The 16,226-nt window shown below is 33.6% G+C and overlaps 2 protein-coding genes across 2 annotated transcripts; both read left to right on the forward strand.

Annotated features, from left to right (window-relative positions):
• The first annotated feature begins 1,500 nt into the window (after nucleotides 1-1,500).
• Nucleotides 1,501-5,218, forward strand: LOC140962051 (transmembrane emp24 domain-containing protein p24beta3-like). Its single transcript, XM_073420899.1, has 4 exons — nucleotides 1,501-1,883; nucleotides 4,228-4,414; nucleotides 4,523-4,630; nucleotides 4,884-5,218. Exons 1-4 carry the CDS (start codon nucleotides 1,659-1,661, stop codon nucleotides 5,015-5,017), a joined length of 654 nt encoding a protein of 217 aa, XP_073277000.1. The 5' UTR covers nucleotides 1,501-1,658; the 3' UTR covers nucleotides 5,018-5,218.
• A 7,325-nt stretch (nucleotides 5,219-12,543) lies between these two features.
• On the forward strand, nucleotides 12,544-14,741 carry LOC140960890 (guanine nucleotide-binding protein subunit gamma 2-like). The gene is made up of 4 exons (XM_073419208.1): nucleotides 12,544-12,931; nucleotides 14,015-14,067; nucleotides 14,162-14,206; nucleotides 14,382-14,741. The coding sequence occupies exons 1-4, from the start codon at nucleotides 12,815-12,817 to the stop codon at nucleotides 14,464-14,466; spliced, it is 300 nt and encodes a 99-aa protein (XP_073275309.1). The 5' UTR covers nucleotides 12,544-12,814; the 3' UTR covers nucleotides 14,467-14,741.
• Nucleotides 14,742-16,226: the final 1,485 nt, after the last annotated feature.

Genomic DNA, 16,226 nt, shown 5'->3' on the forward strand with positions numbered 1-16,226 from the left:
GGCAGTAGGAAGAACACATGACATGTTTTGAGATTATTATGAATCTTGAATGCTGGAGAAGGAAGAATAGGTGTAAGCTGTATAGGATGGGTTACGTAAAACGTGGCATTTGAAGCGACAAGTGGGGTGCAACGTGACTAATTTGCATGGATTCTTGGTTAAACTAATATTTCAAAGTAATTTTCATATAAATTTAAATTAAATAAAAATATTATAATTATTAATTTAAAATGTTATAATAAATTAATTAAAATAGTGTTATCATTTACTTTTAAAAAAGCCATTTTACCATGACACTTGGCACGAGACTAAAAGTGTATTCAATCTATGAAATTTAATTAGGATTTGAAACTTTATACAAATCAAGCGGTTCTCAAACTTTCGACAGATTTCTAATGATTCTTATAAAATATTTTATGGAATAGTTTGGTACACATGATAAGATAAACACGTGATATATAATATAACGATAAGATAAAGATAAATAAGATGTAGGATATAATATGTTAATTGAGCCCTTGATTTTGTGAGTCAAGTCAAATATCAATTTTTTAGGTTAATCGAGTGATACTAATAATTTCATTGAGATTTATAAAAATCATTTATATAATTATCATATTATATAATATATACAAATAAATAAAAATATTTATTTGATGGGGCGGTGAAATGAGAGAATTATAGGATTTAGGATTTTTATATATTGAGGGCAATTAAGTCATTTGTNTTCTCTCGTTTGCCCAAAATCGACTTCCCGGATAAAAGCAATAAAATAATTTGAACTCTACCATTTTTAGAAAAATTTAATCGTATTTAATCATATTAATAAACCTTGAAAATATTTATTTTATCTTGGTCGTCCCCGTTCTTCTTTCCCAGCCTATTATTGAATATTCGGGTAAGATCTATATTTTTCATAAAATCATGCAATTAGACCTTTAATCATATAGTATCCATCATGTAAGCATTTAAAATCAATTAAATAAAGCGAGTAAGTAATTTAAATCGTTTGCATGCATATGATTTACGTGAGTTGATTTTTTGGACGTTATAGTTATATATATCATGAATACCAGATAACATTTTATATTATATAGCAAGGAAAACAACAATTTTAATTTTTGGTATCGATTCGAAATTTTAATCTAATAACTTGTATTATTTTTTAAAATTTTAATCTTTTTCATCGGATTGTTGACATGACTTTGTATCCGATGTCATTTCAACATTCTGATAAAAAAAGACCATATTTAAAAAATGTAAGTTAATTGACTAATTATGAATTGATGATAAAAAAACCAATAATAAAAAATATTATAATTACATGAACAAAAATATTAGTTGTTATCATATGTGAGGTCGTGAGACGGATTAACGCGATATATAAAATTAAAAATAATATTTTTGATCAAAATTTTTTTTTTTTATAATTTCGTTTCAAAATTCACTTGCGAGATGATCAAATGAGTTATGTGAATAATTAATATTGTAGATGTTTAAAAATTAGATTACTTGGGGGTTGCTTAGGCTGACTATTTCTCGACTCTCCCAACTGAATTCTCTTTGAAAAAAATCCAAAATCCCAAAAGATTTCCTTTAGCTTCACCATCACGCAAAAGAATCTGAGTTGTGGCTCCGAAAATTTGAAATTTTGACTGATGGAGAGGGGAGGAGGAATCAGATGTCGTGGGGTAGCGTGCGCCGTGCTGACCTTGCTGCTATTGGGCCCGGCGAGCCGTGTATCGGGCCTCTCGATAACCGTAAACAACCTCGAGTGCCTGTATGAATACGTATTCAATGAGGGCGATTCAGTTTCAGGGAGTTTCGTTGTTGTAGATCATGATATCTTCTGGAGCTCTGACCATCCCGGCATTGACTTCACTGTAATACACTTTTCTTATCTTTATTGATTGATTTTGTGGGTTTTATCTGTTCTTTATGGGTTTTCGATTGATCTGTGTTTATTGAATTGGTTGTTTTTTATTTAATTTTTGGAGTCATGTCAGGATTTAGTAGTTGCGGATTCGATTTGGTAGTTTTCAGCTGTTTTTATGGGTCTAATGATTTAGTTATAATTTGAGATTAAGCTTGTGTTTAAGAAATCAGAAATGTGAAATGAAATTGTGTTTTTCAACTTTAAATTCTCCCTTCCAATATGTCAGTTTCTGATAGATTTTTATGAGTGAAATTAGTAAATTAGTCGTCGATTGAGCAAGATAGACGCCAGCTATTTAGCAGTTTAATCAAGCTTTTAATTCCAACAACAAAATTAATACTATATAATAATAATAGAGAATAGGAGGAGGAATGAGAAATAGAAAAGGGAAAGGAAGAAGATGAGACGTGAAAATGATTCTGGTATTCTCCTTGTTTTCAAAAAATAATATGAACCCGTAAACATAGCCATCTCAATGACTGATTAAACGTCAGGCTTCTACAATCTAAGCGGTAATTGACACACACTTCAAATTTCCTGCTTTCTTGTGTTCGATCATCACTTGGGACATAATCTTTCGTATATAGTTGAGCCCTGCGAGTTCTAGTATTTTTCCATTTACCAGTTTGCTGACTTGCTTCAGTAATTTTTTGTGTTTATCTGGTGTAATTGAGATTTTACCACTTGTACTTTGACACTCGAGTGTTCTTCGAGAAAGTTCAGTAGTCATATATTCCTCAGATTGGGCATATCAAGTTTCAGCCTGCTCTCTGACAACTTCTTGGACCATAGTTTGTTTTTCGATAAGCAAATCTAGCGCAGTCTCAGTTTCTCTGTTGAGTTTGCGATGAGATGGAATGATTCATCCATTTTTTTGTGATATTTTTGGAGGAAGGGATAGATAAATTGTGGAGTTTGCTCATGCTATTCTGGAATGAGGTTAGAAAATAGAAACCAATCAAGAATTGAAGTTGAAATTACGAATAAAAGATATGGGTTGCGTCTGGTTCGTGTTATTTGGTTGTGTAGAGATGAACTTACAAATAGATTTCTTTATCTTGTTCTGGTGTGCATGACAATTAGAATATCTTAAACTACACTTTTCACTTCCTTTGATATTTTAGTTTCCTGTGTTGCACAGCTCGAATGTCAGCATACATGAAAACGGGGAATTTTTTTTCTACTAATAAAAAACACCTCACCATTTAAGGAAATTTTTCTCATTCATTCATAGTGCTAGAATTATGCTCCTTTGTCCACTCGTGAGCATACCTGTTGTTGATTCAGAATATGATCTAGCTCCGTTGAGCAAAAATAAGACGACATGCATGTTTATCAAAAAGAAAGAATAAAAGAAAGAAAGACATGGATTATATCTTTGCTTAAAGGAGCTGGATCAAGGCTTGGTACAGACAATTTGGCTGGTTCATTCAAGGGATCGTTCTTCTACCCCAACGCACCGAAAATGAAACATTTTGAGCTCATTTGCTTCGAGAAATGAGATTTAATTAGCTACAATTAGAGTTGTAAACAAACCGAATCGAGAAGAAAATTTTAAGGTTTGAATTCGACTCAAATTAGATATATTTGAGCTCGAGCTCAATTCGAAGCTCGAATAGTTTTAAGTTTTTTTGGCTAAAATTCAGCTTGAAATGGAACTAAAGTTCGTGTTCAGCTCGAAAAGATTCAAATATATCTATGAGCTATTCAAACATTTGTTTGAAACTTGGAAAGGATCGAAATATATTTGTTTACTTTGTAATATAGTATTATATTAATATTAATAAATATTATGGTTGCAAGCAGCTCACGAACTATTAAACAAAAATAATTTAGGTTTTATTTTGGTTCAAAAAAAAGTTCGAACATGTTCTAGTCCGAATCCAATTCGATAATTTCGAATGTGAATAATTTTTTTTTTTAGTCGGATCGATTCGTTTACAACCTTAGTTACGATGTTATAATGATTCATCCAGTTCTGAATAAATCTACTCCTGTAATATGTGAATATTTTCATTTCAAACTAAGGTTTAAAGATTAGATAGAAATAATATATTGCGAAAACTGGCACAGTTTTTAAAAATTTGGAATAAAATTGACGACCTGGCTGGGGTTCGGTCTGTATATCGGTGTCGGTTTTACGAATTGGTTGTTCTTTTGCGGCTTTGTTTGCTTCTCTAAATATTATCTGTGCCCTTGGAAGTTTTAACAAAAATACACCATGTATCTATCTAATGTCGATGAAATATTTTGATCTGAATTGTTCAAGTTTATTTCTTCTCTATACACAGATCACATCTCCAGCTGGCGATGTTATTGACACATTGAAAGGAGCATCGGACGGAAAATTTGATTTCCATGCTCCCAAAAGTGGGATGTACAAATTCTGTTTCCATAATCGTCATTCTACAACAGAATCAGTCTCTTTCTACATTCATGTTGGCCATATTCCATCAGAACACGACCTCGCCAAGGATGGTCCGTTCATATACCATGTTTCCTATTTTATGGTTGATCCATATAATTAAATAGTGATGATTACTTGACGGGCTGGTTAGTTACGTTGCTAGTCCACTTCATTTGCAGAACATTTAGATCCCATCAATGTAAAAATCGCGAAACTGAGGGAGGCTATGGAATCAATCACGGCCGAGCAGATGTACTTCAAAGCACGTGAAGCCCGTCATCGTCACAGTAAGTCCTTTCTTTACTGTCTTTCGGGTAAATTATCGTAACGTTTCATCCGAAATATGAAATTATGACCACCTACCCCACCTTTGTGTAAATTTACATCGACCCCTATAGCAGAACAAACATAAAGGTTAAGCATCATCGATGTTTCTGTGCATGTGAAGTTCTCTACTTGAGGAGATTGTACTTCATCATGCCATTTGATATGAACCATCGACGAGGTAAAAATCCCGCTAATCCTGGATTTCTCTTGCAGCAAATGAAAGCACAAGAAGGCGGGTCATATTTTATACAGTGGGAGAATATCTTCTGTTGGCTCTTGTAAGCACACTCCAAGTTGCGTATATACGGCGTTTGTTCAGCAAATCAGTCTCGTATAACCGTGTTTGATGAGATCCCTCTGAATCGATAGGGTAAGATTTGTGTTTCGCTGTGTAAGAACATCACATATAGAGTCAACTTCTTTAAGATAAATGTATCCATAGCAAGAATAGCTCATCTTTCAGTTGTACGGAGTAGAATTCATACATTCTTGATACATCAGTAATGTATTATTTCCTTCTGAATTTAAAGTCAGCTGGTTATTTCAAACTTCACCACCCGAAAGTACGGAGATCTTACATAATTTGTGGGCCTGATATCGGAATGAAGGATGGATTGCCTAGTGGTTATGTATATATGCATACCCCATGAAGCATATCAACTGCCAAGATTGTTTCATTCTATCTAAAGTAAGACCAAAGCTTACATACAAGCGATTTAACCAATCTCTAGCTATGTAAGATCATATGCACTTCTTCATAAATTTTTATTCTAGCTATTTACTACAATTCCGCTGCCCTTTCGTTCGCTTGAATTAAGCACAATATCGGGAATGTAAACGTAAAAATTCTAACAAATGGTTTAATGTTCGTCGGCTACACCTTTGATTAGTCATGAAATACGCCACAAGGTAAACGTTGTATGGAAGAATGATTTAGACCGATGTTTTTTTTAACTCGGTTGCGAATTATAAAAACAATTACCGATCCCAACGGATGGTTTGAACTTTGAATTCTGTAATAAAACCCATGAAAATTTCTACATATTTGAACTTTATTAGCCTAGCACTACAGTTACACCGATCTAGTAAAAAACAAGGCCATTTGAGCCCATAATCGGCGGCGGAATATCGGGATAATTCGGGTTCGGCTGTCCAGGCCCAGGCGGCATAGGAGGAACCACGTCCGGCCCGTGTGGCGGGATCACCTCCGGTTCCCCGGGTGGAGACGGGAACGGCACCTCCGGTATTCCTGGCGGAGACGGCATCGGCGGCCGTGGAGCGTCCGGTATCGGTGGAGACGGGTTCGGTAGACCGGGAAATTCTGGGCCTGGGTTGGGCCCAGGCGAAAGTGGCGGTGGATCAGCCGGGTTTTCTGATGGAATCGGATCAAAGTCCGGTTCTCCTGGCGTACGTGGCACCTCAGGTATACCGCTAGGCTCTGGCACAGGTGGCGGCGTGGTGATCTCTGGCGGGGACTTCCCGGGTACAGAATTCGGGTCGTAGGCGGCTAAACGGGTTGAAAAAGGTGCGAATACTCGGGTATCGTATCGGGTGTTGGCTAATTTCTTCATTGGAATCTTGGTGGAGATGTCTTTCGTCAAGAAATTGAAAGAGGCAGTAGGAAGAACACATGACATGTTTTGAGATTATTATGAATCTTGAATGCTGGAGAAGGAAGAATAGGTGTAAGCTGTATAGGATGGGTTACGTAAAACGTGGCATTTGAAGCGACAAGTGGGGTGCAACGTGACTAATTTGCATGGATTCTTGGTTAAACTAATATTTCAAAGTAATTTTCATATAAATTTAAATTAAATAAAAATATTATAATTATTAATTTAAAATGTTATAATAAATTAATTAAAATAGTGTTATCATTTACTTTTAAAAAAGCCATTTTACCATGACACTTGGCACGAGACTAAAAGTGTATTCAATCTATGAAATTTAATTAGGATTTGAAACTTTATACAAATCAAGCGGTTCTCAAACTTTCGACAGATTTCTAATGATTCTTATAAAATATTTTATGGAATAGTTTGGTACACATGATAAGATAAACACGTGATATATAATATAACGATAAGATAAAGATAAATAAGATGTAGGATATAATATGTTAATTGAGCCCTTGATTTTGTGAGTCAAGTCAAATATCAATTTTTTAGGTTAATCGAGTGATACTAATAATTTCATTGAGATTTATAAAAATCATTTATATAATTATCATATTATATAATATATACAAATAAATAAAAATATTTATTTGATGGGGCGGTGAAATGAGAGAATTATAGGATTTAGGATTTTTATATATTGAGGGCAATTAAGTCATTTGTGGTATTTTTTATCATTAAATTAAAGTTATCACATCTAATAAAAGCGATATTTTATACTTATATAAAATTATTTATCACGGGCCCATGATATTATCACGAGCTTTCTAAAAAAATACCAAACGTGGGATAAAGAGGATTATTTATCAATCCCTCTCTTATCCATTGTACCAAATTATATCTATATATAAATCTTAAAACACAATGTATAACTGAAAAAATAAAAAAAAAAATATCTTGTACTCAATCTAGAGCTTTTAGTAAATTTTTATTCCATTAACCCCCACGTAAGACATCGCTATAAATAAAGAAGAAATCAAGGTGGGGTTCTCGCTTTCAAATTTCAAAAGTATGTTTCATGCTTTTTGAATCATTAAATAGCAGTGCAACAGGTGTGATTGTGAAACTTGGATTTGCGGTGGCAGAAAAAGAACAAGGGATAGTACAAGATTTTTTCTTTACTTATTTTTATTACTATTACTACTAGTACTATTAATGTTAATGTTTTGTTATTATTGGAGGATTGTATTGGAACTACATCTGGCAGTTATATTTAAGATGTAACGTCTCAAAAATTTGAAAGTTCATATGAATCATATATATGTAAGTTATCAAATTTTTTAGATATTTTAATTAATTATTTTTAATGCATTTAATGCATGTTTGTGATATGAATATGTGTTATATTGCATTGTTTATTAAAGTTCATGCATAAGGGCTTTTAGTAGTTTTCGCGCTTGAACGAGGAAGGAGATCGGAAATAATTAAGAAAAAATGTTTTTATTCAATAATTATTTTTAATTCTTTAATATATGGTGTAATTAAGTGAGATTTTCGAAAATGGGCTTTGGTGGGGTATTTTTACTTGCCGAGTCATATTTTAAACCGGTACGTAAATTTAGCACGTCGGGAGATTCTTTGAGTGTTCGGGCATTATTTTCAAAAACGTACCTATACGAAATATTTTTTGGGAGTGTTATTGGATTTGATGAGTTTATTTTATTGTTTAATGGACCCAAAACCCTTTTAATCCTTTTATTTTTAATTAAGGGCCCATTAACACCTTACGTTATGACTTAAACTCTACATCAGCAAACCCTAAACCTAATCACTCACTCATGGCCACCTCCCTCCATATTCAGCAGCAACATTTTTCTAGTAGCCCCATCTTTGAAAATCCTCTCAAAGGTTTCAAAGAAATCATTCCCCGCCTCTCCGGTGCTCGTCCTACGCGAAGATATCTAATGTTTCGAGTGTATAATCGTAAAGGCACGTCATAAATACTTTTTTTCTCATCATTCACGCTAATATACGCTGATGTGTGTGTGTTTGCATGAGGAATGCTTAAATCTTTTATGTTGAATCGTTTTGTCACGAAATATGCGTTTGTTGACATGTAACTCGCGTTTTTGCTATTGTTGTGTAAGGGGCTGCGGAATGGTGGTGCTAGGGGGCTGCACATATCGAGATTGATGGTGACTAGGTGCTGGAGTCACGGGTTTGTCGAGCTTGAGTGGAAACCGATCGGACCTAGGGCATGGTTCGATGTTTGAGGGCTAGATCGGGTTATGAGAAGAGAACCAGCTGTAGGAGAGTCTATCCAAGCCACGGTGCCATCCGTAAGGGGGTTGAGACGTGTTCTAGGAGGGCTCAACCGCGGCTGGTTATGAGCTAAGGGTCGGTCGTTGCGCAAGAGCCGGGTAGGGCGAGTGTGGTCTTGTCTTCGGGTGAATCGCGTACGGTTGATTGCATTGACAGTAGGCGAGGTTAGGGTCGGGCCAGTAGGGTGTCCTCGATCTGAACTTTGTCCTAGGTAGCCATAGTTCATGGCTGGTTCGGGTTGGTTAGGCCTAGGATCGAATTGAATAATCGAGGGCTTGGTGCATTAGGGTTTGTAAGAATCAAGGTGCCGAAAATTGTAGCAAGTAGTAGTGGGTTTTAAGGTGTTCTAAATGGCTGGAATAGTGTTGTTTAGAGGCTAGTAGGGTCTGAATAAGTTGTGGTTAAAATTTGAGAAAGTTTGGTTAAGTTTCAGGTTAATTCAAGTTAAAACCAAGATCCCGATCCCAGTTTTAAAACGAATCGTAAAATTTACTGAATGGGCTCGATTTTACGTCTAAGAAATGATTATAAATATGTTTCGAGGTGTTTTTAGGAGTTTGATTGGCTTCGGGTCGAAATTTTGAGGTCCAAGAGTAAAATGGTAAATTAGGGTTTCTAGGAGCAAAATGACCATTTTCCACCCGGGTCGAGTTAGCAGTCCTGACAGCGCCCTGATCACAAAATTACACGTTTTTAATGCATATGCTATCATGAACATGACTTTTTATGGAAATATGAAAAATACATTGCATGCTTGATTTTAAGAAAATTTACTTATATGCATGATTTTTATAAGTGATGAATATGATGACATGTTTTGAAAGATGGAAGTTGGTTGTGACTAATACGAATACGATAATACGATGACATGTAAGGCCAAGGCTCAGTGGATGGGTAATATTGTCGTCGATGTCCCCACTGTCGGGTACCACGGCTATACGTAGATGGATCCATCGACTAATACGATGATACGAAAGTCACAACTAATGAACGAAATTCAAATAAAGAAAATGAATACATATATGCTGATATGTTGAGACATGTTTTGGATGTTATTCTTTGACATGATATGTTTAAGTTCATACTTTTAAGATCATGAAATGTAGGTTGATTACAGTACTTTTCACTGTTGCATGTTATGTATATGTACTTGTTATAACGATTCAGGTGTGTTGAGTCTTTAGACTCACTAGGTGTGAATGATACATGTGAGCATATAGATGAGGAGATTGGAGGCGCCGAAGACTGAGTAGGCAGAGTTGGATGTGTGCACGCTAACCCGAGGACCATACTTTTTTTGCACATTATGTTTATGGGTTAGGAGGGAGCATGAATATTCTTTTTACACTTTGTTTTATATGTTGATAGTTTGACATGATTTTTGCATGTTTCTTATTTGAACCAATTTGAACGCAGTCTAGGGTTTGATGATTTGACTCATTTTTAACTGTTTAAAAGTATTTTTGAAAATTAGTTTACCAAAAGAGAAAAAAAATTCTAACAACATTTTAAGTGGTAGACGTTTCACCAGCAATGGTACTTGAACATGATACAAATAGTTATCGTAATCATCACACAATGATTTTTCAAAATGTTTTAGCAGCTTGTAACTTCAATTTAGAATTTATATATGTGCTCAGTGGGTAGGAGGGGTCTGCCCATAATTCAATATTCTGACGGACACTTTATCAAGAAATATCATGCTTAATGTACCACAAGGTATATATATATATTTGGTTCTATATGTTACTTGCATATTTACATATATATTTTTATTTTTGAAGATTATACATGTTATTTATTATTGGTCATTTGATTTTCATATATGATTTGAAAGGTAAATATTTTTAGTGTATAGTGGATATCCGAATCGGCGTCAATTTTTTGCTCCATTTTGAGATTTGGGTTATCATATCCAAGAATTCACTAGCCAAAGTCGCCATCCTGAAAATGCAAGAGAGTTGTTAAATCTTCTTGATGCTTCCTTGAGGAACGTCATTGAGAGGGTATTTGGTATACTTAAATCACGGTTCAAACTATTAAAAAAAAAACTCTTCCATTTCCATATACAACACAAGCCGAGCTTATATTGGCTTGTGCCACATTACACAATTTTCTTCGCCAGGAATGTCGTTCTGATGAATTTCCAGTTGAACTAGATAATGAAGTTTCACCATCCTTTTCAGAACAAGTTTATGAATATGACGACTTTGATCGATTATTTGATACTCAAAAACAACAAGAAGCAAATGCCAATGCGTGGAGAGAAACAATAGCGATCGAATGTTGAGCGATGTTGATCATATTGTCAATAACGAACCTTAGAATTTTTTTAATAAAAGAATATGTAGCATGTTTTCAGTATTTTTTTATTATCTATTTATCTCATATTGATAAATAAATTATTGCGTATCATTAAAAAATATCGACTGATTAATTATTTATTTCGAATAATTGAAATTTTGATTTTTATAAATTATATATTGATTCATTCATCCTTTTTTAAATTTAACCCAATTTAACTTTCAAATAACTAAAATTTATTTACATTGATAAATAAAAAAATTATTTTAAACTGAAAAAATTTTATTATATCTATTAATTACCAATTCAAAAAAATTAATAAAAATAATATATTATTAACTTGCGAAATTCACACGATTCTATGAAAAAATTTACAAATATCTATAAAAATCTAGTAAAAATTCTATGAAAATCCAATTAATTCTTTTTACAATTCTATGAGATTTTATAAAAGTCAATAAAAATCTATAAACTTTGCAGAAGTCTATCATTAAAAAAAATCATTAAAAGTCATTATCAGAATCTCACTTGGTAACGTCAAGAGTTGGCTATGATACCAAGTGAAAGTAATTTTGTTTAACATATTGGTAAGGATTGTGTGTATCAGATATCAGATGTTGTAACACCTTGTGATAATATGCAATGAAGTAATATAGCACACAAATAAATAATTTTAATTTAAAGTAACACATAGATAACTATGCATAAATGAACAAACTTGTGCGATGTCTCAGAACAAAATAATCACCAGAAAAGTAATTGATTTTGTAAAATCAATACTAACGAAGAAACGAAAAACTATCTTCTTTAACAAGTCAATGAAATAAATTATATCCTAAAATATCAATAACAAAAATAACCAAAACAGAAGAATGCAAATATGTGTGGTCAAAATTCAGACCAACAAAACAATTATCCAATCAACACTTTGTATGTGTGTTGTCTTCAAATGTCTCCAACACGTCACGACAACACAGTGGAACAACGATACTTCGTCTTTGCGAGTTCTTCAGAAAATTATCTATTTGTTCTTTCATTTGTCGCTTGTCCGCTTCTGTCTAGTGCAAAAATGATTCTTCAATATATATCGACTTTTGTTAATATTGATATTTTCTTTTAATAGATTCCTACATGATAAAAAAAAGTAGTATTTCATTAGAAAACAAATTCTTTTAAATACTAAATATCAAATCTATAATTTAATAAACTTAATATTTTAGAAAGACAAAACTCTTATACAAAATCTTATCAAAAAAGAAAAAATTTAGGAGATAAACAGTGAATTACAAACAATATACGTTCCCGTCTAATATATCTGATAAATAAATAGCCTGCAAACCACTCCAATAAAAAAAAAATCGAACTTAGTAACCATTTGGCCCTATAGGAAGAGGTAAACACATCGTATTTAAAATTTAATCTCATGTTGATCAAAATAATTCGGGCTTATCAATATTAATGTGACATCTTGTCCTATAGGAAGAGGAAGAAGTCAAGAACAAAATAAATGGCCAAAATAATTTTAAAAATCTAACGACGACATTTCATAAAAAATCAATCTTGTGACGAAAGTCTTCCGTTAGGTGGAAAATGGAAATTTTTTTTTTTAAAAAAGGCCACTACCTTTCCTCATCATTCGATCCTTGACAAAAATCAAACCCAAAGAAATAAATCTCCACTCAAAAAATGCTTCTTTCTCACTACTACTTTTTGTTTACTTTTTCCAAACCAAGAATTTCCAAATTTCATCGAGTTTGCCATCAAACTGGTAGCATTAATTTTCAACTGCCATAAAATGTGCTTTGCATGGTCCAAGTTCACTCTCAGTTTTTTTGGTTATGTTTTTTCGTTTCTTTATTGTAATTAAAATAACTTTGTAAAGACACTAGTAGTACTATTAGGATGCAAGCAGGAAGTTCAGGTGAGTTGCGATCGGTCGTGGGAGCAATAGATATGAGAGGGAAACACAGGATTGCTGCTGAATTGAAGAGACTTGAGCAGGAAACTCGATTCTTGGAGGTTTTTTTAACAATCTTTTTGACTTTCTTTTCATGATATGATTCATAATATTTTTTTTTTGTTGGTTCTTTGATATGGGAAATTGGGTTTTTGTATCGTTGTTGATTGCCAGCGGTGAAAGATGAAATGTTTAGGCTTTTGCCTTTTTTGGTGAATTTTTTGATTAGATAAAGCTGTTAAACTTGTCTGTTTCTCCTAGTCAAAAGTAAATAAATTTTAAGCTGCTGGTGCTTAACTTGACGTAGGGTGGATTTGAAATTCAGCTGAATCTTATAGAGATTTTTGAAATCGTGGATCAAAACAGAACTTAATATGAATCATGTAGTAGTTGTGTTATTATCAAACAAGAACAGATTTTTTCGATTATTTATTTACTTCTTTTATACATCGTGAGAGTTTGAAGGAACCATACTTTTTGGAACTAGGAAATATAATTATATTTGTTTATAGTAGTAATATTACATCATAAGCTCAAATAGGGAAGGATTTGTATTTTGCAAACGATGTATGTAGTTCTTAGGATCAGAGTGTGGTTAAACTAATATGTTCCGATCCGAAAGCCACTGTCGCATCCGGTTGTAGCCGAATACTTAGTTTATGATATGATTTGCAAATCAATAATAGTTTTGTTACTCCAAAAAGTCAGGTATTGTCTCTTTTTCATCGTGTCTTACTAAACATTTGTGACTGAAGTCCAACGTGCAATTTTTTTGTGCTTCTGTCTTCACAATTTTCCCATGAATGCTGTCAAGAATTCCTTTTTTTTTTAATTTGATTTTAGATTATTTTTTTATTAAGTTGTCTTTGGCAAAGAGAAAAAACTAGCTTGATTCCCATAAAAAATAAAGATTATAGCTTCACTTTTTATCTGCCAACAGTTGAGGTTTAATGATGGATGAATCATAGGATAGCATTCGAAACATGCATTATATCTCTGCCAATGCACAATCGGAATGAATTCCAGCCAAAAGACATCTATGATTTCTGTTCTTGTTCTTTGTCCCTATATTGTGATTGTCTATTGAATGCTCCATGTAATGTGGGAAGATTAAAGTAATTTTCGTGACTATATTTTCCACTCAGGAGGAATTGGAACTAGTCGAGAAAACAGGAAAAGTGTCGTTTGCATGCGAAGAGTAAGTAAAACTAAAGAAGAAGATACAAGTATATGCTAGGTTTATGCTATTTGCATTTTGCCAAACCTTTGATGGAACATTTTGTTTTTTCTAGGCTGCTGAGCAGTATTGAAACAACTCCAGATCCACTACTCCCAATGTAAGAGCTCTCTCTTGCTTGCATATCTAATATGTACGTCTAGTGTATATATGGTGCGAGGATGTAGTTGTGATGATATTTGAACTTTGGTGTTCTTGCTTTCTTATTGAGAAAAAAATAACGCGTTGGGCTATTTTTAACTTTTGTTGATGTAAAATATTGTGTGTTTTCCCAGGACTTGTGGTCCGATGCATGCAACATGGGATAAATGGTTTGAAGGGCCACAAGATGCTTCGGGATGCAGATGCTGCGTACTATGATCGGTCGGTTGCTGCTTGTGTTGCAGAATTCTTATTTGTTCTGTCGAGATTTAGGCAGAAGAATTCTCTTAAAACAGGCATAGCGGTGGATGTAATGCGATGTTCGGAATGAAAATACTCGAGTTTGCTGAAAACCACTGTGTTCTATATATGTTTCCCGTGCTTTTGACATAACATACTCTGAAGTTTGGTGCAAATATTCTCTGTCGCAGATGTTGAGATCTGTAACATTGATCTACAAAACTGAGAGAAGATATACTCGGGTTATGGTTACACTTGAATTCAAAGAACTTTTCTTGATTCTGGACAGGATTCATACCCTAATATAACAATAAACGTAGAAAAGATATCTCACCTCCAGTATAGAATCAACTGATCCCGGCTTTATATGCAGCATCAACAAGCTCGTTGGAGTGGCACGACACCACTATAATCGACAGTCCAGGGAAAGGCAAACACTTTCATCAGTTTATAGCCAGTTCTACCTTGGCTTTCCCCAGTTACTCTCTGTGCAATCCATCCCAAGCCATCATGCAGACCTTCACCGGTGAGAGCATGTACAGTACAATCTAAATTTTAGAATGTTTCAAGAGAATTTTGCATTTAGTAGTCACTACAATTAGTTTATTATTTAATTAGTACAATTTAAATTTTCTAAATAAATAATTATGAACTCATTATAACCACGATCGATGATCAAACAATGTCGATGTGTCATGTGTACAAATCTCGTTCATATAATGAAAAATAAAAATTTTGAAAGACAAAATTTTTCACTTATCCATTTTTGGCAACTGTCAGTTTTGTGAATTACTTCATTAAAACAGACAATTTCACTCTCCCCATTGAATTAGCTACTAAGCCAACTTCTACATCTGTCATTGCATGGAATCAACTTATAAAATCTTTTATAAACAATATGTTTGATCTCCATCAAACTACGGTCGTTAAAATTCAAATCTTTGAATTCGACTATCTCAACGGGAACACAGAATCTAATACTTGTGTGACCCTCTATGGGTCAGGGATAAAGCTATCGGTGGATTCACAACTTCATGTAATTCAGAATAATATTTATTCGGGCTTACCTTAATGAGCCAAATTCTTGATTCTCGAAGCACTTCGGAAGAGATAAATCTGTTTTAAGAAAATTGTACTTCGTACAAGCCTCGATTTGATTTACTGGTTTCCTATTATTTTACATACTCGATATTCATACTTCCAGTTGCACACTACTTTTGTTTGATGCTTTGTCTGTATCTATACGATTCTGTTTTCGTTTACTGCTCTATAACTGTTGTTTTCCTACTTGGGATTTTAGCAATTTCGCTAACATTTATTTGATCAAATTTAAATCACCAAGGCAAATCATTGGGAAGAAAAACACTAAGGCTACAACTATCATCTGAAATGATGGGTAAAAAACTCAGTGCACGTGAATATTCTAATATTATAGAATAAAACAGCCTACCAAATTAGCAAGAAATTGTGTCTTCTACTACTCTAGTTCACACTCTGACAAGCCATGCTTCAAGTATGTGTATCTTAATCCCTTCGTATTCTCTGATAGCACAAATTTTAGCATCATTCTTTTTTTTTTAAAAAAAAAATCCATTCAATCGATCTACAACAATCACTCCCTAGTCTCACGTTCGAGATTACACTGGGATTTCGCAATCTGATTAATCCACTAAAAATATTAATTCCCAACAAGGCACAAACTTTGTGACAAATTAAAGCTTATCCAAAACAAGAATTCA

This window comes from Primulina huaijiensis, chromosome 16 (genome assembly GCF_012295235.1).
Source record: "Primulina huaijiensis isolate GDHJ02 chromosome 16, ASM1229523v2, whole genome shotgun sequence".
Classification (NCBI taxonomy): Eukaryota; Viridiplantae; Streptophyta; class Magnoliopsida; order Lamiales; family Gesneriaceae; genus Primulina; species Primulina huaijiensis.

What these genes read in the sequence shown, in the direction of transcription:
- LOC140962051 (XM_073420899.1), top strand. Translation starts at nt 1,659, where the DNA reads ATGGAGAGGGGAGGAGGAATCAGATGTCGTGGGGTAGCGTGCGCCGTG. An exon ending in ATCCCGGCATTGACTTCACT is followed by an intron (nt 1,884 to 4,227) that starts GTAATACACTTT and finishes CTCTATACACAG; the next exon opens with ATCACATCTCCAGCTGGCGA. An exon ending in ACACGACCTCGCCAAGGATG is followed by an intron (nt 4,415 to 4,522) that starts GTCCGTTCATAT and finishes CTTCATTTGCAG; the next exon opens with AACATTTAGATCCCATCAAT.
- LOC140960890 (XM_073419208.1), top strand. Translation starts at nt 12,815, where the DNA reads ATGCAAGCAGGAAGTTCAGGTGAGTTGCGATCGGTCGTGGGAGCAATA. An exon ending in AGGAAACTCGATTCTTGGAG is followed by an intron (nt 12,932 to 14,014) that starts GTTTTTTTAACA and finishes TTTTCCACTCAG; the next exon opens with GAGGAATTGGAACTAGTCGA. An exon ending in CCAGATCCACTACTCCCAAT is followed by an intron (nt 14,207 to 14,381) that starts GTAAGAGCTCTC and finishes GTGTTTTCCCAG; the next exon opens with GACTTGTGGTCCGATGCATG.